The sequence below is a fragment of the Hylobates moloch genome, unplaced genomic scaffold (assembly GCF_009828535.3).
Source record: "Hylobates moloch isolate HMO894 unplaced genomic scaffold, HMol_V3 SCAFFOLD_11, whole genome shotgun sequence".
In the NCBI taxonomy this organism is placed as follows: domain Eukaryota; kingdom Metazoa; phylum Chordata; class Mammalia; order Primates; family Hylobatidae; genus Hylobates; species Hylobates moloch.
Window position 1 is genome coordinate 98,912,316 of NW_026652286.1, and position 21,034 is coordinate 98,933,349.

The 21,034-nt window shown below is 44.4% G+C and overlaps 2 protein-coding genes across 9 annotated transcripts in view; one reads left to right on the forward strand and one right to left on the reverse strand.

Moving 5' to 3' along the window:
- The window catches only part of FAM118B (family with sequence similarity 118 member B), a 51,728-nt gene extending 36,876 nt beyond the window's left edge, over positions 1-14,852 (forward strand). For 4 of the 8 annotated variants that reach the window (XM_032167854.2, XM_058446604.1, XM_032167853.2 and 1 more), the window contains 5 exons: positions 1,754-1,981; positions 5,882-6,010; positions 8,474-8,759; positions 13,340-13,399; positions 14,036-14,572. In XM_032167854.2, coding sequence (XP_032023745.1) covers positions 1,754-1,981; positions 5,882-6,010; positions 8,474-8,759; positions 13,340-13,399; positions 14,036-14,049 — 717 coding nt within the window. In that variant the 3' untranslated portion in view covers positions 14,050-14,572. Of the gene's footprint in view, positions 1-1,753; positions 1,982-5,881; positions 6,011-8,473; positions 8,760-13,339; positions 13,400-14,035 lie in introns of all 8 variants that reach the window. The other 4 variants (XM_032167855.2, XM_032167852.2, XM_058446602.1 and 1 more) reach the window with 4 other exon arrangements.
- On the reverse strand, positions 14,848-20,837 carry SRPRA (SRP receptor subunit alpha). Its single transcript, XM_032167851.2, has 14 exons — positions 20,605-20,837; positions 19,920-20,003; positions 19,464-19,627; positions 19,090-19,250; positions 18,684-18,840; positions 18,397-18,550; positions 18,102-18,193; positions 17,878-17,996; positions 17,653-17,739; positions 17,182-17,354; positions 16,873-17,086; positions 16,290-16,453; positions 16,103-16,201; positions 14,848-15,956 (listed from the first exon to the last, which is right to left on the reverse strand). Exons 1-14 carry the CDS (start codon positions 20,719-20,721, stop codon positions 15,828-15,830), a joined length of 1,914 nt encoding a protein of 637 aa, XP_032023742.1. The 5' UTR covers positions 20,722-20,837; the 3' UTR covers positions 14,848-15,827.
- Positions 20,838-21,034: the final 197 nt, after the last annotated feature.

Sequence of the window (21,034 nt, forward strand, 5' to 3'; positions counted from 1 at the left end):
GATCTCGGCTCGCTACAACCTCTGCCTCCTGGAATTAAGCGATTCTCCTGCCTCAGCCTCCCGAGTAGCTGGCACTACAGGCACCACCACCACGCCCAGCTAATTTTTTTATTTTTAGTAGAGATGGGGTTTCACCATGTTGGCCAGAGTGATCTCCATCTCTTGACCTTGTGATCCGCCCACCTTGGCCTCCCAAAGTGCTGGGATTACAGGCGTGAGCCACCACGCCCGGCCCAGACTCGCTTTTATAACTGACACACTTAGGATAACAAATCTACTCCTGCAATAATGACATCAATCAATTCATGGAGGCAGGGCCCTTGTGACTTAATCTCGTCTTACTAGGTCTCGCCTCCCAGCACAGTTACGTTGGGGTTAAGTTTCCAACACATGAACGTTAGGGGACCAGTCCAAACCCTAGCAAATGGCATTTCACAGACAGGCTAGGGATCAGATATTTATTATATCACATTACATAGTTACTTTCCCATTTCAAATTCCCTTCGTCCCAAGGGCCACTTTGTCTTTTCAGTTGTAAAGCCAGCTTCCCACCTGAAGTTGGTATTATAGTTCCTCATTAGTACTCAGAGATATTTACATGTATTCAAAATGAATCTGAAAAGCAGTTATTTAAGTAAACCGTATGTTAAGAAATAGGCGGTCTGGAAAAGTGGCTCATACCCATAATCCCAACACTTTGGGAGGCTGAGGTGGGAGGATCACTTGAGACCCCAGGAATTCAAGGCCTACCTGGACAACATAGCCAGACCTCACATCTGCAAAACAAGACATGGGGATTCTCTTTAGAACTGATTGGTGTTTGATGTTTTTAACAGTTGCAAAATGCAAATTTTTAATTTAAAAAATGTATAAAATTGTTTATGTTAACCTTTTGTATACTGGATATTCTTCAGAATAAACCTATGAACTGCTGAATTATGGCATGTAGAAGTTAAGCAGTTTTTCCTAAATTCATAAACAGCTGTACAAACACCTAGGATTAGAAAAGGAGATGCTGAGTCTGGGCGCGGTGGCTCACACCTGTAATCCCAGCACTTTGGAAGGCTGAGGTGAGTGGATCACAAGGTCAGGAGTTCAAGACCAGCCTGGCCAACATGGTGAAACCCCGTCTCTACTAAAAATACAAAAATCAGCTGAGCACAGTGGCAGGCGCCTGTAATCCCAGCTACTTGGGAAGCTGAGGCAGGAGAATTGCTTGAAGGCGGAGGTTGCAGTGAGCCGAGATCACACCCCTGCACTCCAGCCTGGGCGACAGAACACGAGACTCCGTCTCAAAAAAAAAACAAAAAAGGAGAGGAGATGCCAAATCACAATCAGGTCTCAGTGGCACTTCCCTAAATAAGGCAAGATGAACAGAAAGTGTTGCCTTCTTACCTGGCACCTCATGAGAGGGTAGCTGTCGCTGTGCTTTGTACCCCAGCTTCCCTTTAATACCCACAGTAAGTTCATATCCCTTGGCCAGGTTTATTTTCTTCATTCTATAAAAATGCCTATTTTAGGAAGCTTACACTTGTTTGCAGAAGTATAGTAGCACTTGCTATGTGCTAAGCATTGTGCTAATCACTTGGCATGTATCATCTCATCTTCCTTATTACGTTCTTATGAGATAGATAATATTTTATATCTGGTTTGAATTCAAAATATTCTTCAAAAATTTGTTACTGCTGTAACTAAAACAACTGACCTACCGATGCACCTTGGACTAATTTTCTTTTTTCAAATCCCTCCTCAGCGTACCAGTAATGTTCGATCCACATTTTTCAAGGACTGTTTATATGAAGTATTTGATGACTTGGAGTCAAAGATGGAAGATTCTGGAAAACAGCTACTTCAGTCAGTTCTCCACCTGATGGAAAATGGAGCCCTCGTATTAACTACAAATTTTGATAATCTCCTGGAACTGTATGCAGCAGATCAGGGGAAACAGCTTGAATCCCTTGACCTTACTGATGAGAAAAAGGTAAAAAGTAAAGCATTGGTCCTTTCTTCAGGCTAGTGGATTGTGTCTTCATCAGAAAAGCTCTTTTCTAGTTGGTATATTGGTATTTTTGTAGAGCTAGAAAGGAGAAATATTTTCCCTGGTTGGAGTTTTGGTTTTTCTTTTTTCTTTCTTGTTTTTCTTTTTAAAGATCAAATCAATATACTGTAAAATGCATAGAACTTAAAAGTGTTCAGTTCTGTGACTTTTGACAATTTCACCCAGTTGTAAAGCAAGATTAGAGGAAGTTATTTGAACTGTAAGATCTCTTCAGCACTCGACAGTACTGAGTGGTGTAATATTGATAATACTGGTTCTATTTTAGGATACTTTTTTTTTATGGCATCTATTGGAAATGTATGAAAACTACTTTATACTGATAGGAAGAACAACTTCCAGGCCAAGCGATGGCTGATTTGAGGTTAATGTTTAGTGGAAACCTCAGCTGACTTTGTTTTAGCATAGTCTATACTGTACCTACCATAATTATTGAATTATAGATGTTGATCTGTGTCAGCTAATGAGATGAGTTCTTAAAGTCTCATTTGTCCTACTCTGTGATTTTTGTAATTTTTTTCTACACTTTGTTTTCCTCAGGAATCTGCCTTTATGTCCAATTTAGAGCCTAAGTAGAGTTGAATAGACAAGTGATTTGCCCGCTGGCATTGAATACTACAGTATTGCCCCTGCCAGAGTGGTAGCTGAAATACCACTCTTGTGGTTTTGCTGACCTTGATGGCAGGATTTAAAGGGAATTGAATTTAGAGAAAAGTTACCCCATGAAGACTAGTTTTCTCTGGCCCAAGTGTCTTCCGCCTACTCCCTCATATTCCGTATGGTCAGCTCCTTCTTCATTTATAACTCTCAACCTAGGGACCCCCTCCTGAGAGACCTCTGACCATCCTATTTAAATTGGATACTAATTTTTTGATCCAGTCTCTTGTCCATTTCCTTTGTAGCACTTAGTATAACTTGCAGCTTTTTGGGTTTTTTTTTTTTTTTTTTTTTTTGAGACGGAGTTTTGCTTGTTGCCCAGGCTGGAGTGCAGTGGCAGGATCTCGGCTCACTGCAAGCTCCGCCTCCCGGGTTCACGCCATTCTCCTGCCTCAGCCTCTCCGAATAGCTGGGACTACAGGCGCCCACCACCACGCCCGGCTAATTTTTTGTATTTTTAGTAGAGACGGGGTTTCACCGTGTTAGCCAGGATGGTCTCGATCTCCTGACCTCATGATCCGCCCGCCTCGGCCTCCCAAAGTGCTGGGATTACAGGCTTGAGCCACCGCGCCCGGCCTTTTTTTTTTTTTTTGAGAGACAGTTTCGCTCTTGTTGCCCGGGGTTCAAGTGATTCTCCTGCCTCACCCTCCTGAGTAGCTGAGATTACAGGCATGTGCCACCATGCCCGGCTAATTTTGTATTTTTGGTAGAGACAGGGTTTCTCCATGTTAGTCAGGCTGGTCTCAAACTCCTGACCTCAGGTGATCTGCTAACCTCAGCCTCCCAAAGTACTGGGATTACAGGCATGTGCCTGGCCGTTTTTTTGTTTGTTTGTTTGTTTTGAGATGGAGTTTTGCTCTTGTCGCCCAGGCTGGAGTCCAATGGTGTGATCGCAGCTCACTGCAACCTCCTCCTCCCAGATTCAAGCGATTCTTCTGCCTCAGCCTCCCGAATAGCTGGGATTACAGGCATCCGCCACCATGTCTGGCTAATTTTTGTATTTTCAGTAGAGACAGGGTTTCACCATGTTGGCCAGGCTGGTCTCGAACTCCTGACCTCAGGTGATCTGCCCACCTTAGCCTCCCAAAGTGCTGGGATTACAGGCGTGAGCCACCACACCCAGCACAGTTTTTATCTTGGCTGTTTATCTGTTTTCTGACTGTTTACCCCATAGGAATAGTAACTTCACTTGGATAGGTATCATGGATAGGTATCACGTTAGTCTTTCTTACTCTCATAGCTCAAATACAACTCTCATGTCTCAAATATGACAGAGTTAGGTGCTTGGTAAATATTTTTTTAATTAATAAATGATTGGGCTGGGCACAGCAGCTCAGGCCTGTAACCCCAGCATTTTGGGAAGCTGAGGCGGGAGGATCACTTGAGCCTAGTTCGAGACCAACCTGGGCAACATAGCAAGACCCCATCTCTACAAAAAGTTTAAAAATTAGCTGGGCATGGTGGTGTTTGCCTGTGGTCCCAGCTACTTGGGAGGCTGAAGCAGGAGGATCGATTGAGCTGAAGCAGTCAAGGCTACAGTGAGTTGTGATCACACTGTTGCACTCCAGCCTGGGTGACAGCATAAGATCATGTCTCAAAAATAAATAAATAGGCTGGTTCACGTCTGTAATCCCAGCATTTTGGGCGGCCGAGGTGGGTGGATCACTTGAGGTCAGGAGTTTGAGACCAGCCTGTCCAACATGGTGAAACCCCATCTCTACTAAAAATACAAAAACTAGCTGGGAGTGGTGGTACATGCCTGTAATCCTGGTTACTCGGGAGGCTGAGGCCGGAGAATCGTTTGAACCCAGGAGGCAGGGGTTGCAGTGAGCCAAGATTGCGCTACTGCACTCCAGCCTGGGCAACAGACCAAGACTTTGTCTAAAAACAAACAAACAAATGATTGAAATTTTAGAACTAGCAGCTCAAGTAGCTTCTATGCTATTTGTGATAAAATTTCCAAAGATTATGACCAAGTGTGTTCATAGATATCAGAAGCATAAGGACCTTTTAAAAGCTGAGGGTATCACATTTGATGTTTTCCTTCTCATTTCTTCCTTGGGCCTCAAGATTTGCATTGTATTTTCAGCTCACATTAGGGGCAGTGTTGCAGTCTAATGGTTAAAGACATTGACTGGTAGTCAGAATGGGGCCTAGTAACATTCAAATTCTAAATCTCTGTGCCTCTTGACTACTTTCCTGATTCATAGCCTATTTCTCCAAAATGTGATAAGAATAAATGTATGCTGTCTCCAGTCCTTGGGAAAATGGAGCCATGGAATCAGGTGGCTATTGCATTCACTGTCGTCTAAATGATTGTTCTTCGCTAGTAGCCTTTTAGTTTCCTCAGAGGTGACTGAAGTGATTTTTCTATCACTTCTCTATTGCTGTACAAGTAATGGCCCTGAAACTTTGTAGCTTATAACAACAAATATCTTATCTGCCCATGATAAAGTACATTAACAATTCGAACTGGGCTCAGTGACTCAGCCGGGCATTTCTTCTGCTGATTTTTGCAGCCTCTTCACATACCTGCAGACATCTGATGGCCGCACCAGGGCTAAGTGATATAAGGGGACCATACTTCCATGTCTGTCAATGCAAGCAGTTGGCCAGGCCATATATGTCCTAGCAGGCTAGCCCAGGCTTCTTCACTTTCTTCACATGGCAGCTGGATTCCAAAAGTAACACAAGAGAAGTAAGACTTCTTGTGCCAACACTTTTCAAGCTTCTGCTTGTGTGTGTTTGCTAATATCCCATTGGCTAAAAGCAAGCCAGTGGTTAGCCTGGAGTCACTCCGAAGAGGGGCCACACAAGGGCCTGGATGCAGAGGCTTGATTTCTTGGGGCAGTCACTGAAGCAGTTGTCCATAGCTCTCACGCATGTCACCAGTGTAAAGGGTCCCTGTTGTTTCTGCAGATTATGACAAATTGTAATTTTTGATGGTTACTTTCAAAGAGAAATCACCAAATTTGCTGCCATCATTCTTGACAGTCATTCCTGAAGTGGAAACTTAGACCACATCGGGTTTTGCATTCTTGTCCTATATCATGAAGCTAGAGAGTTTATGTCAGAAGTCTAGTCCTCAAAACAGCCTCTTGCCCATTGTGACCTTTAAACAGGTGCTCAGCCCTGCCAAGCTGGTTGGGCTATATGTGTGTTGTGCAGGTCCTAGAGTGGGCTCAGGAGAAGCGGAAGCTGAGCGTGTTGCATATTCATGGAGTCTACACCAACCCTAGTGGCATTGTCCTTCATCCAGCTGGATATCAGAACGTGCTCAGGAACACTGAAGTCATGGTGAGTGGGGCTGATCCTGCTGGTCTCAGGAACTCCTTCCTGGGAAATCTCGCTAAATATGCCATAGGTCTTAAAGGGGAGCATCTTCTTTTCATTAAGTGAAAACGGAAGGTCAGGGGCTAGGAGCAGTGGCTCATGCCTATAATCCCAACACTTTGGGAGGCCAAGGGGACAGGATCGCCTGAGGCCAGGAGTTCGAGATCAGCCTGGGCAACATAGTGAGACTCTTGTCTTTACAAAAATAAAATTAGCTAGGCATCATGGTGCATGCTGTCGCAGCTACTTGGGAGGCTGAGGCAGGAAGATCAGTTGAGACTAGGAATATAAGGCTGTAGTGAGCTGTGTCTAGAGCCACTGCACTCCTGCTTGGGTGACAGAGCAAGACCCTATCTCTAAAAAAAGAAAGAAACTGGAAAGTCAGACATTCTTCCTGTGCTTCTTAACTTGTGGGTGTGCATGCTGTCCCAGGAAATGTAGAACTTCTCTTAAGGTGTCAAACCCTATGATCTTTGTTTATACTTAATTGACAACCAGCAGATGGCATGCCATCATTGGCATCATCCTCACATACAAAGGATACATTAGTACCCTTTATCATCATTTGGTTTATTAATAGCTCTCTCTGTGTCAGAAATAATTGAGACAGCTTCTTACAAACCAACCACTACTAGAGAATACATTCTAAAGAGACTTGGTATAAATGGCAATGGGCTTATATTGAATTAACCACATTTATTCTCACTTACTCTTTGTGAAAAGCTTATTGATCTTTTGGGATGCACATTTATGACTTGTTCAGATAAACATGTTCAAACCAGAAGTATTCGCTGCCCCCCAGCTCTAAGAATCTTGTTTGCTATTTTCAGGACTGGGTCATATAGGATATAGCATCTTTATTTTTTTATTATTATTATTTTTTTTTAATTTTTTTTTTTGAGACAGAGTCTCGCTGTTGCCCAGGCTGGAGTGCAATGGCGCGATCTCAGCTCACTGCAGGCTCCGCCCCCCCCGGGGTTCACGCCCTTCTCCTGCCTCTGCCTCCCGAGTAGCTGGGACTACAGGCGCCCGCCACCTCGCCCGGCTAATTTTTTGTATTTTTAGTAGAGACGGGGTTTCACCGTGTTAGCCAGGATGGTCTCGATCTCCTGACCTCGTGATCCGCCTGCCTCAGCCTCCCAAAGTGCTGGGATTACAGGCGTGAGCCACCGTGCCTGCCCAGCATCTTTAAATAATGAGGCAAAAGACTGAGAAAATGTATTGTCTAAAGCACAAGGGACTTTTTTTTTTTACCCATTCTTTCCCAACATCTGCCATAACTGCATCCATCTCTGACATTGAGTGATCCCTTAGGCAGAGTCATTTCTGTGTTTTTTTGTGTGTGTATATATACACACACACACATACTGATGTTCTAAGTATCAAATGCCTTTCCTTGAGCAAATCCAACGATGGAATTATCTTCTCTGGTGATTCACAGTTCAGTTTATGAGACAAAAAAAGGCAAATATGGTCCAGAAATGGAAGGATTAAGATATATGAAGACCTACTCTTTGCCCAATGACCTCTGGGCACATAAATCTAAAAATGTACACCTGTAATCCCAGCACTTTGGGAGGCCGAGACGGGCAGATCACATGAGGTCAGGAGTTCAAGACCAGCCTGGCCAACATGGTGAAACCTTGTCTCTACTAAAAATAGAAAAATTAGCTGGGCGTGGTGGCAGGTGCCTGTAATGCCAGCTATTTGGGAGTCTGAGGCAGGAGAATCGCTTGAACCTGGGAGGCAGAGGAGGTTTCAGTGAGCCAAGACCATGCCACTGCACTCCAGCCTACGTGGCAGAGCAAGACTGTCTCAAAAATAAAATAAAAATAAAAAAGTAAACTACTGGCCGGGTACAGTGGCTCACGCCTGTAATCCCAGCACTTTGGGAGGCCAAGGTGGGTGGATCACTCAAGGTCGGAAGTTCCAGACCAGCCTGGCCAACATGGCAAAACCCCGTCTCTACTAAACATACAAAAATCAGCTGGGTGTGGTGGTGCACACCTGTAATATACTCGGGAGGCTGAGGCACGAGAATCACTTGAACTGGGGAGGTGGAGGCTGCAGTAAGCCAAGGTCACACCACTACACTCTAGCCTAGGTGACAGAGTGAGACTCCATCTCAAAAATATATAAAACGTAAAAAATAAATAAGTAAACTACTAGACCAGTACACTGACACCAGCTCTATGAAACCCTGATTAGAGAGCCTACAGAAGAATGCCAGGTAAAGATAACATTTTAGACCAATCATCAAGTTACAGCAATAAGCAAGAGATCACACTCCTTGATGGGACATACCAACCCACTTAAGTCTTGGTTAATTGGTCATCACAGTCTGCTCAACGTAGCATGACCTTCTTGTTTCAGACTTGCCTTGAGTGTATCTTCACAATGTCAATATGTCGTATCTTTTCCTTCCAGAGAGAGATTCAGAAACTCTACGAAAACAAGTCATTTCTTTTCCTGGGCTGCGGCTGGACTGTGGATGACACCACTTTCCAGGCCCTTTTCTTGGAGGCGGTCAAGCATAAATCTGACCTAGAACATTTCATGCTGGTTCGGAGAGGAGACGTAGATGAGTTCAAAAAGCTTCGAGAAAACATGCTGGACAAGGGGATTAAAGTCATCTCCTATGGAGATGACTATGCCGATCTTCCAGAATATTTCAAGCGACTGACATGTGAGATCTCCACAAGGGGTAGATCAGGTAAGATGCATTTTGAAGCTGAGGGGAATCAGAGAACAACAGCTCTTCAGCCCTTTGTGTATTTGTGATGTGATGGGCAAAATAGTTGCCAAGATGAGGAATGTAATGACTGACCAAATTGTAAAGGAAGCCACAGTCTTCAGGTTAAAGTGCCACTTGGATTGTGGGAAGACAGACAAAAAGGAATACTCGAGCAGTTCAATATAGACATAGGAAGAATGAACAAAATAGATGTTCAGCCTCACTAGTTATGAAATGCAGTTGGAATTTAGATTACAAAATAGAGAAGAAAGATCCCTCAGTTTTGGCTAAGGCTGTGAGAAAATAAATTTATTCATGGAGTATTTGTGGAAACGTAAAGTTAGTACAACTTTTATGACCATAAATTAGAGGATGTAACAAAAATTTTCAAATCTTTGACCTAGAAATCCCATCAAAACAATTTATCCTAGAAGAAATTTCTCATAAGGAGATAATTGGATGATTGCACAATCACGCAATTGTACAAAGATAAAGATGCATGTGTGGGAATGTAATCTCCGTTGAATGTAGTGGCAAAAAATTGGAAGGAACCTAAATTAGTAGAGAGATTCTACAGATATGCCAATATTTATTTAATTGATGAAATACAATGAAACCATAAAAGGGAAAATGTTTTCATTGCCATAAAAAAAAAGTTAGAGACATATGAGTAAAGGAAGAAAAAGCAGATTGTAAATACCATGGTCAGCTGTATTCATATAGAATTGTACATTTTTTTTTTGGTGTGTGTAGAAATATATCTGGAATGTTTACTAAAGTAAGTGGCTATCTTTATGTAGTAGGATTTAAAGTTGGTTTTTTGGTTTCTGTATTGGCATTTTCTATGATGATTATGTATTAAATTTACAAACAGAAAACTAACTTTTAGAAATGCTATTTGGAAACGGATAATGGTGGTATTCAAGTCAGAGGATAGGGGTATCATTCACTTGATATTTTACCTCCACGTTTTAACAATAAAGAGCAAAATGGTAATTAAAGATTCAGCTGATTAGTGGCTGCAGGCAAGTTCCCAGTAACTGCACAAAACACAAACATTTTCGGTATCAGCTAAAGCAAAGAATGCTTTTTCAAAACCTGACATTGCCAGGCTCCAGAGTATGGCTAGTTTGACTCATCCATCTAATTCCAAAAAAACTTTGCTGTTGTACACAGAATATTTCCTGAAAACTTATGTAAGTATTTTCATTGTCAACCTGAATGCATCTTAGGAGGGCAAAAGTACAGGTAATTTGTCCTGTAATCCCAACACTGTGGAAGGCCCAGGTGGGAGAATCACTTGAGGCCAGGAGTTCAAGATGAGTGTGAGCAACATAGTGAGACCCTGTCTCTGCAAAAAATTAGCCAGGTGTGGTGGCACACACCTATAGTCCAGTTGCTTGGGAGGCTGAGGCGGGAGGATCACTTGAGCCCAGGAGTTGGAGTCTGCAGTGAGCTATGATTGCATCACTGCCCTACAGTCTGAGCAATAAAGCAAGACCCTGTTTCTAAAATAAATAACATACAGGTAATTTAATAAACATAAAGCAGTTTTCCTAAATCAAATCATCCCCAGATTTCTTAACTGAATCAGATGACTTCAAGTAGAATTCTCCTGTAATGAAAAATTACACAGCTTCTTCCATGGCTATGCTTTGATGGAACCAGACTTTTAAAAACCATCACCACATGAACAAGTCTCATTTGTGAAAACTATTTACTATTCTTTGTGGGAAATGAGTTTTTCTGGTGTCCTGCAGTGTTCTAGGCTCTTCTGCTGTTTTTTGCCCACACTTGAGACTTTGAGAAGGCTTTTCTGTTGCACATGTTGTTTTCATTAATAAGACATACATATCCAAGTTCTACATATTTCTTTTGATCTATGTGCTGAGGAAAGATGTTAAAATTTAAAACAGCAAAATCCCTCTGCATAACTGTTTCTGTTGCACTAAACCTTAGCAAAAAATATATATGTCTTTAGACTGTTGCATTACATAACAAAGAAGCAGTAAGGTTCCTTAGAGCACTCTTAGTGCACTCAGGAACCTTAACTGCTATTGTGGAATGGCACAAATTCTTTAATTAGCTGTGCAGGCTTCCTACCAGAGTAGCTTTCCCCAAAGTTACCCATCATTAAGGTGTTCTGTATCTTTAAACGAAATCAAGGATTTTCAGTATGGCCAGAGTGCTTTATGGGAATGGTCAGCTGAGTTTCTCATGTGAAATGAAGTAGAGCAGTTTCAGGTTAAAACATCATTTCATTTTGAAACGAGTCAACCTTATCTTTCACCCTTGCCTAATGTTTTGAGTCTCTGTAGATATAGACTAATAAGAAGTTACAGGTCTTTTGCTGTTATTTTGTTTTTTAACACTGAGCTTTTGCTATGTGCCTGGCATCATGCTGTATACTCACTTTTGCATAGTGGAAATTAATTGTCTTCAAAGAATTCTGTAGTATGTAGTTACACATATTTTGGAAAAATCAAGCAATGGGAAAAAGAAAAATAATTCTTATAATCCATTACCATACAAGCAGTTATTTTGGTACTTTTTTTTAATTTTTTTTTTTTTTTTTTTGAGTGGAGTCTCGCTCTGACGCCAGGTTGGAGTGCAGTGGCACAACCGGCTCACTGCAACCTCTGCCTCCTGGGTTCAAGTGATTCTCCTGCCTCAGCCTCCTGAGTAGCTGGAACTACAGGTGCGCGCCACCATGCCCGGCTAATTTTTTGTATTTTTAGTAGAGATGGGGTTTCACCATGTTGGCCAGGATGGTCTCGGTCTCCTGACCTCGTGATCCACCTGCCTTGGCCTCTCAAAGTGCTGGGATTACAGGCGTGAGCCACCATGCCCTGCCCTATTTATTTATTTATTTATTTACTTACTTATTTATTTATTTGAGACTGAGTTTCGCTCTGTCGCCCAGGCTAGAGTGCAGTGGCGCAATCTCGGCTCACTGCAAGCTCCGCCTCCCGGGTTCACGCCATTCTCCTGCCTCAGCCTCCCAAGTAGCTGGGACTACAGGCACCTGCCACCATGCCTGGCTAATTTTTTGTATTTTTAGTAGAGACGGGGTTTCACTGCATTAGCCAGGATGCTCTCGATCTCCTGACCTCGTGATCCACCTGCCTCAGCCTCCCAAAGTGCTGGGATTACAGGCATGAGCCACTGTGCCCGGCTTTATTTTTATTTTATTATTATTATTATTATTATTGATACAGGGTCTTGCTTTTTCACCCAGGCTGCAGTGCAGTGGCACAGTCATGGCTCACCACAGCCTTGACCTCCCTGGGCTCAAGCCATCCTCCCACCTTAGCCTCCCGAGTAGCTGAAACTAAAGGCACATACCACCATGATGCCCAGCTAATTTTTGTATTTTTTGTAGAGATGGGGTTTCACCATGTTGCCCAGGCTGTTCTCAGTCTCCTAAGCTCAAGCAATTCTCCCGCCTCAGCCTCCCAAAGTTCTGGGATTACAGGTGTGAGCCACGGCACCTGGTCTTGGTACATTTCTCATGAAGTTTTCCCTGTGCATTTTTTCATAGTTGTAAACAAAATATAGTTTTTTTTTTTTTCGGTCCTCTGAAAATTCAGTAGTGGATCGTACATTTTCCCACATCCCTGTCTTCATAACCACTATTTTAATTGACTTTTATATTCCAGTAGGGGTGTTACAGTTGTAAATTATTCCTGTTAGGCAACGTCTGATATTTTTTTTTGCCAGTTTTTTGTAAGTCATCTTGTGAAAATAACATCTGTATCTCTTCAGTTTTTCCAGTAATTTCCTTGATGAGTTCTCACTGTATTCAGGTCAAAGGTCAGGAACATTTCAGTAATTTATAAATACTGCTAAATTGTTTCCTACAAGGGTAATATCAACTTGTATATTTGAGTACCGTGCCTGTTTACACTGTAATTGACCATATTTCTAATGACTGTTTTCTTCCATGTGTTCAGTTTTTTACTTTTTCTGAACTATTATCTATGCCAAGTGTTATCCAGTAGAATTTTCTGCAGTCATAAAAATACTGTATAATCTTCACTGTCCAGTATCATAGTGAGGAGCCACATGTGGCTGTTGCACCATTGAAATGTGGCTAGTGTGACTGAGGAATGGAATTTTTAATTTGAAACTAAGTAGCTGCATATGGCTAGTGCTACCGTATTTTATATTGTGGGAGTATTCTGCTACTTTTCACTCTTCTATTTGAAGTTGCTCACTCACATGCCACTTGCCCATCCCTGGTGAGATTGAATTTTTACCTAAACTTGGCCCTCTAGACTGTTTAGGGACAGCAGACACATGTTGCCTGTATGTAAAATGTAAAATGTTTTGTCTACAAGCAATCGTAGTGCTCTGTGGAAACTCACTGCTTCCCTGTAGTCTAAAGACTACTCCAGTTTATCCTTTCTGCCTCCTTATCTTCTCAATGATTGTTTCATTTCTAAATGCCCATTCCTTTTCAATCATACCATATATCCTCATCTCCCTTTAGTTTTCTTTTTGCTATTACTAGTTTTAGCTTTTCAGTCTAATGTCTGATGCTGATGTCCTCTATTTAGCAGGGATGGTGAGAGAAGGTCAGCTAAATGGCTCATCTGCAGCACACAGTGAAATAAGAGGTATACTGTTTCCTATTCTACTATTTATCACTCTGTAGCAGAAAGTCTTTCTAGGTCCTTGGTTAAGGCTATAGAGAATGTTACTTTGGACCTCATATTGCCAAATTTTAAAAAACCCTATAGAGAATGATTTTCCTCACCTACCCATTAAGGATTCTATCTTTTCCTATCAAGTCTATTAAAATCTAGTGAAATGATCAGTTAATTTTTTTAAAAAGTACTGCTGGGTGTGGTGGCTCAGGCCCGTAATCGCAGCACTTTGGGAGGCCAAGGCGGGAGGATTGCTTGAGCCCACGAGTTTGAGACCAGCCTGAGCAACATAGCAAGATGCCATTTCTACAAAAAAAAAATTTTTTTTAATTGCCAGGTGTGGTGCTGTGCGCCGATAGTACCGGCTACTGGCTGAGGTGGGAGGATTGCTTGAGCCCAGTGAGCTGATTGTGCCACTGCACTTGAGCCTGGGTGACAAAGACCTTGTCTCTAAAAAGTAAATAAAATTTTAAATAAATTACAGGATTCCTAGAATCTCCTGTCTTGCCTTCTGAAGGGTTAGGATTGACTTAAGTATCTGCAGCTTCCGATGCATATACCTGTTTTGTGAAACTTCATTTTGTTCTCCTCTCTTTCTCCCTACAGGCTGTAGTACATGAGCGAGCTAGAGAAATCACCACCGTTTAGACCAAGCTGTAAGGCCTTACCACGGACAGTGTTTAACAAGTGAACTTAGAAGAACCCAACACAACTCCCAGAAAGTAACAATAGCCAGAGGTTGAAGGGCAGGGTAGAAGAGGGGGGAATGTTCCAGCGTAATCCGTCATACCACCTGGTTCTTGATATTCTGCTGCCTGTTCAAGTTCAAGAATAAAAGTGACAGCAGGACCCAAATGCAGCTCCCAACCCACTCCCCAGGCTGGACATGCTTGTGTCCACACAGCACACCAATGTGATACCTCCACTGACTGGCTGCAGCTCTGCATGAAGGACTTGGGGTCTAGATGCCATGGAATCACTGTGGCTCTTGTTGCAGTTTTGTACTCTATACTTGGTTTTTCAATTAAGCTTAATGGCTTTTTTAAAACATGACTTGAAGCTCTAGTTTTCTAGATCTTTTACAGTGTACAGTATTTTACATAACTGAGCTGTATTAAAAGCTTGTTCATTTACTTGCCAGGACCCTGGCTCTACTTTTAGAGTCATTGTAGAAAACTCTAACTTGCATCAAGGTACTAATAAGCTTAATTTTAATAACCCAAAGTTTAAAGGTTCCGATCTTTCTCCTTGGGGTGGAGTGATCTCATTCTCAGGACAACCATTTACTTACCTGATTCCTTGGAGCATTATCAACTTCTGCTCTGTTGTCCTGACCATACATACACCCTAGAACTACAGTTAGTGTGTTGTGGAATTTTAGTTTTGAATCCTGTATAAAAGAACTCCAAGACCTAAGAGGCAATTTATTTATGAAATTTATTTTCTTATATAAATTACTTATTTCTCTGGGCAGACAGCCTTCACCTTATTGCACTAATAGCACATCTGTAATATCAAGCTACAGGACAAGTCTTAACAAGAGGTTTGTATTCTTCAATGTAGCACTTGTCTACCAGGCACTGTAGAGGGGAGTGATGAGGGAAAGCCAGGACTGCTTAGGAGGTGAAGGATGGGAGGGGACGGGGCCAACATATATCCTTCTGACAATTGGTTTCCTCCCAGGAAGGGGAACATGCACAGCTTACTTCTGGATTCTGGGAGTGGGAAGAGTTGGGAGGCCAAGAAGCCCAATGCAACACTGCAGCTGAGCCCCCTTTATTTCTGAGGGAAGCAAGGACTCATCTTTTGCTCATTTGTAACAAATCACTCCAGCCTAGCTGATGCTTTGGGGTAAACAATGGAGTAGGAGTCATCAGAATTAGAATTAGCAGCAATTAACAGGCAATACACTGCCACAGTGCGGTGGGTGTCATCCAGGTCCCAGAGACCTGCAGGCTGTGTATCCTAGGGAGAGGTGCCATTCAAGACCTGGCGCTGGCTCTGGAAGAGTCTCTTAACCTAATGCAGCTGGGACTCATTAGGCTCAAACGGCTCCTGACCACAGTAATTATTAGCAAAGCTCTGGTGTTGGGTTCCAACCATTGGTCAAAGCTGTAATAAGACTGAGTCTGTAGGCAGAGTGAAGGGGGTGCCTGAGTAGGAAGGCGGAGGCCCACTGGGAGAGGGTCAGTGGGCAGTGATTGTAACATGATTAGGCCCTCCTTGCAGATGGTGGCTATGCTGAACGGGGAGTGGGGTTGGAAGGAGCCACAAGCCCCCTCACTCTGCCTTTGTACTACACTGAAGACAAGTTGCTCACATACTCTAAAGCACATTCTTGATACAGGAAGAAGGGCTTGTGGGGAAAGCGGTGATTTGGTATTGGGCAAGAGCCACGTTATGCCTTCATGAGGGCAGCCACCACAGCCTTGGCATTGAGGCTGCGTAGGTCACAGTAGGTCTGGCCGGTGCCCACAAAGACGATGGGTTTGCTTGTGATGTACGTCATAGAAATAGCAGCTCCCACCTAAGTGGAGAAAGAGGACAGCCCATCAACACGAGCCCACTTTTCACTCACCCTCTCAGCAACAGGAAGCGCTGGAGCCAAGGTTTCCTTGCAGCCTCAGCTCCTTTGTGCAGGATGCCCATTCCACCCTCCAGTCTCACGTTTACCTTGTCATCAATGGTATCAAATTTGGTAAGAACAATGCCATCAATGAGCCGAGGTGTCTGAGCCATAGAATGGTCAGCCAAGGCTCTGTTGAACTTGACCTGGAAAGAAAAAAGGTGATAGAAGTGTAAGAACCATCTAAATTGACCAAAGCTTAAGTTGTAAAGGGAACTGGGCCCACGCTCTCACCAGCTGGTCCACGGCTTCATTGCCTACTAAGGCTTCTCCTACAAACAGCACCAAGTCAGGTGTATTGACAGTAATGAGTTTGGCCAGGGCAGTCATCAGAGGGGCATTGTCTTGCATGCGGCCCGCTGTGTCCACCAGCACCACATCAAAGCCTTGGTTACGTGCTAGAGAAAGAAAGTAGTCAACTCTGAACACCTGGACTACCACTCATGCTCATTCCCAGCTTCCTCTCAAAAAGTCCTAGTTTGGCTACCTGTTCACTGTCTTGGGCTCTGGATTTGGTTCCAAGGTAATGGAAGAAAAACTTGATTGTATGCTTGGCCATCACCAAACATATTCAGGAAAAGGAGGACAACAGGATAAAGGTGACCAAATTCAGGTTTCTTTGGTTAGGGTATATTAGCTTTGCCTGCAACTACATCTATTGCCCAAAAGCAGAGCATGGCAAGTAACTGATCTGACTTTTTGCTGTAATTGAGCAACGAGTCTGTAGTAGCACAAGCCTGATCTTCTGCAAATTCCAAGAGAACCCAAGGAGGAAAAGGGACCCCAAATAAGCCCCCACACTTCCCGTGCACTGTACCAAAAGCAATGGCTTCCATGGCAATGCCGGCAGCATCCTTGCCATAGCCCTTTTCAAACAACTGCACCATGGTGCGGCCACCATGCTTCTCTGGAGGGTGTAGGGCACTCAAACGCCGGGTATGTGTACGCAGCTGCTCCACAGCCCCGGCACGAAATGTATCACAGGCAGCAATGAGGACACGGAAGCCATTCTCTAACAACCAGAAGGAAATCTGTGAAAAAGAAGTGAGAAAAGTCACCTAAAGCCAGGATTTTGAGACACAAGAAGTACAGAAATATCAGCGACAGGCTGGGGAACTGCACTGACCTTGGCAAGATTAGTAGATTTCCCCACTCCATTAACGCCACAGAAGGTGACGACATAAGGGCGCTGGCGACGCTGGGCATCCATGATGTCCCGGAGCATGTCTACACGACGCTGTGGCTGCAGAATCTGCACCAGGGACTCCTGTAGGGCTTGCTTTACTGTGGAAGTCACCGCTGAAAGGGGAGGTGGAGGAGGTTGCAGCTGTGAAACTCAAGGAATGCTCTCAAAAATGCCTAACACCTTTCTGAGCTAAGGGGACTAAGACAGTTCATTAGACTCTTGTCCCAGAAATCCAGAACAGACGCACATTACAAGGACTAACTCATTGAATCCTCTCAATAACCCTTAAAATCTAGGTTACAGAGGTTTATTAGAGGTTAAGGAATTTGGCAAAAGTCACATACCTGTAAGAACTGAGGTCTACGCACTTACCCTACACATAAGCATTTTCTCACTTAGGGAAGTACTTACTGCTGAACGTCCCCATCACCTTCCCTTCCAACTTGTTGGCAACAGATTCACAGAGCTGGACGGCAATATCTGCAGCCACGTTCTTAGCTGAGGAGAGGGGGAAAGGTATGTCAGTTCATGTCAGCAATGACCAGTCTTTATGGTACAGGTGAGAAACGCTAGGTGACTCTGCTCTCAACTACCCCTATCCCGCGAACATGAGTCAGCCCGGTCCTCAGAACTTACCAATGAGATGATCACGCATCTTGTCCAGCACAGATTCCATGTCTTCACGACTCAAGCTCTTTGAACCCACAAGGCCCTTCAGCATACCAAACATGCCACCCAGTGTTCCCTTGGTCGCACTGCAGGGACAGGAGATTACAAATATACATAAAGCCAGTAGGTAGGAGTTGTATCTTACCAGTTTTGCAGATGCATATACCACCCCCAACCTGAAATCCCCCTACCTAGGTTTGGAGGAGTTTTGAGCAGCCCCTTCGTCATCGGAGCTGCTGCAGTCCAGATCCTGAAGCTGCCCCCCAGGCCCAGTCCCTCGAATCTGGAAGATACGGAGAAAGGAGATGGGGTCAGGAACACTAACGTCTCTGAGGAAAAAGTCCACATTGCTCTATCTCTTTCATTTGGGGAAGCTCCAAGTATAACTTACCCCTCATTCAAATCCAAGTATCATGTTCCCACACTCTACTTCCTCCCAATTTGTTATTAAAGATAACCTTCACTTTGACCCCTGTTACCTCTTACCAGGTTGATGTCCTCAGACAAGGCAGCCTCAGGGGTTCCATTGGTGGTGGGAGTACTGTAATCCAACACTTCTTTGTTAGCACAGCCACCCAGTTCCCACACCCGGGGTGCTTTTTTGCCCTTCTCCTTTGGAGCATCTGACTTCGTGGACTTGCTGCAACAGGTTATGATACAAAGAGTTATGGTGGAGAAGTAGGAAAGGAAACATGAGCCAGAGACCAGAACTCCCTTGCACCCACTGTGTCTAGATAACAGTATTTTGAGAGTACTGGAGAAAGAGTGCTCACTTGGACTTCTCCATACCCCTCCCATGCTTCTGAATGAACTCCTCGCGCTTCCTGCGGATCAGCTCCTCTTTGGAAAGTTCTCCATTCTCCGGACCCACTGGAAGACCTGACTTTTCTGCAGGGACTGGTTTGCTGGTAGCCAAAGGACCATCAGAACCTATTGGGAAAAAACTCACTGAAGAAAAAAAGACCAATCCCAACCACTAGACAATAGCTAAAAGTCTTCCGAATTGTTCAAAGGAAATTTGGACCAAACATCTTGGAGTTCACAAGGCCTGGGGATTATAGGATGGTGAGCATTTGAGTGAGAAGGAGGCAAGCAATGACAAAAGGCAGGACCACCTCAGTCCTTAGCACCGTGTTAATACCTTTCATGTCCCAGTATATCCAAAGAACTCAAACTCACCTTCCTTCTTGGCCCCCTTTTTTTTGCTATTCTTTGCTTTTTCCTTGGGCTTTTCCCCCCGCGTCTCAATCATGGACCTCACAGGTTTCTTGGCCTTTTCAGAATCTTCAAATTTCTTCATGGTAGTGGGAGCACGGATCTTACTGCTCTCCTCTGCTTCGCTAAACAAAAAAGAGAATGGTTTATCTTTCTACCCCATGCAGGAGGAAAAATAACAGTCTAGAGAAAGGACTCACACACCCAAGAGGACAGTGAGAACTGGGTAGCAAATTAGGAATGTCTTTGAACACACCAATTTACCACCTTTGAACCACTTTTAGAGAGGTCATCAAATCATGGAAATAAATTGATTTTAGAGAAGGCAGATCTCTCACCGAAGGAGCCGCAGGAAGTCATTTTGGAAATCAAAAGTGCCGTTTAATAAACTTAAAGCACTTTGCTGTTGGATCTCCGTGCGGTACTTGTCCCGAAACAGCCGGTGCACGTCATCTATCAATTTGTCTACATACGTCAATGTCAGGATCTTCTGAAAACCAACCTGTTTAGGGGAAGAAACAGAGCCAACAGATCTGCTTACATGCCAGCCTAGAATGGAGGGACGCCAACTCAACCCTGGCTTTCAGAGAGAGGTTCAGCTACCTGGCCGGTTTCCCTGTCCTGAGAGGCAGCCAAGCTCCCTGCCTGGGCCCAGTAGCTGCTGTTTTCCCCCATCTACCTTTCTAGTTTTTTCAGTTACGTCATCATATACACTGGCTGCAATTAATCAGAGTTTTCTTAATAATCAGGACTATGTTAATAATGCAATCGTCCCTCTACAACACCCCACTTACCACAAACACCAGCTCAAACTGGTTGTCCAGTTTATACTTGAGTGTGAGTGCCTCATGGGTGAAGGAGTTGTTACCTCCCCGTTCCTGGAGAAAGAGTATGTCTCAGTGTTCAGACTATCCCCAGAAAACCCAGGTTTGGGCCCTGGGTTTGGATTACCTTTGGGAAAGAGCCAGACATTTCCCCCAAACTCAAATCTGTCCCCAGGACAAGAGGATGCTGGGGCACTTCTCTCTGGCATTCCACCAGAAATAAGATAACCAAGTTGGGGGAAAGAGGTGAGAGAGAGAGCAAGACACATGGGAGCCAAAAGGGAAGTAGTCATATAAACAATCAGATTACTAGCAGCTATACACCATTTAGTTTTGTAAAGGTGTTTTCCCATCTGTTATTTCACCTAGGCTCGAAACAACAAAACCAAGCTGCTGGGGATAAATAGAGGGAGCGGAGGGGAATCCCAAAGGCGCCGGAATTCGGCTAGAGTCCAGACACCAGAGGTGGGGGCCGTCACTAAGTTGCGGGGTAGTCTGAAGGGGACGAGAAAACGAAGCGGAGTCCGGGTTACGCGTGAGTGGTCAGTTTGAGGTGGGCGGGGAGGGTGGGAGGAGGCGCGGAGTAGAGTCGAAGGGGACCATGGATCGGGTCAGGAAAGAAGAGCCTGGAGTTCTGATCCCACGGGGACGGTACCTGCAGCAGCACGGAACGAATCAACGCGTTAACGGGCCCGGTGCATGAGTCGCTAACGCCCTGGAAGCACCAGAGCACAAGCCCGCCCTTGGAGAAAATGGTGAAGAAGTCGAGCATGGCGGCAGCGGCAGAGGAGCTGGGGCCGGCGCCGGGAATTCAGGCCGCGATCGCCGCCGCTTCCTGCTGCGCCAAGCGCGGGACACGTCACACCAGTGGCCCCGGAAACCGGCTCAACCGTACTTCCGCTCAGAACGCCGGGTGCCCTCCCCATCCGTGCGGGGGCGCGCAGGACTGACGTATCGCAAGGCCATCCAATGGTGGGTGGGAGCGGGCCTGGGTGGGGCTCCCGGAGAGGTCACGGGGAGACGGCCACCTATAGCATTGGGCGGGGCAGAGCCCTGAGGGCCGCTGGCCAATTGGCGCGCTCGTC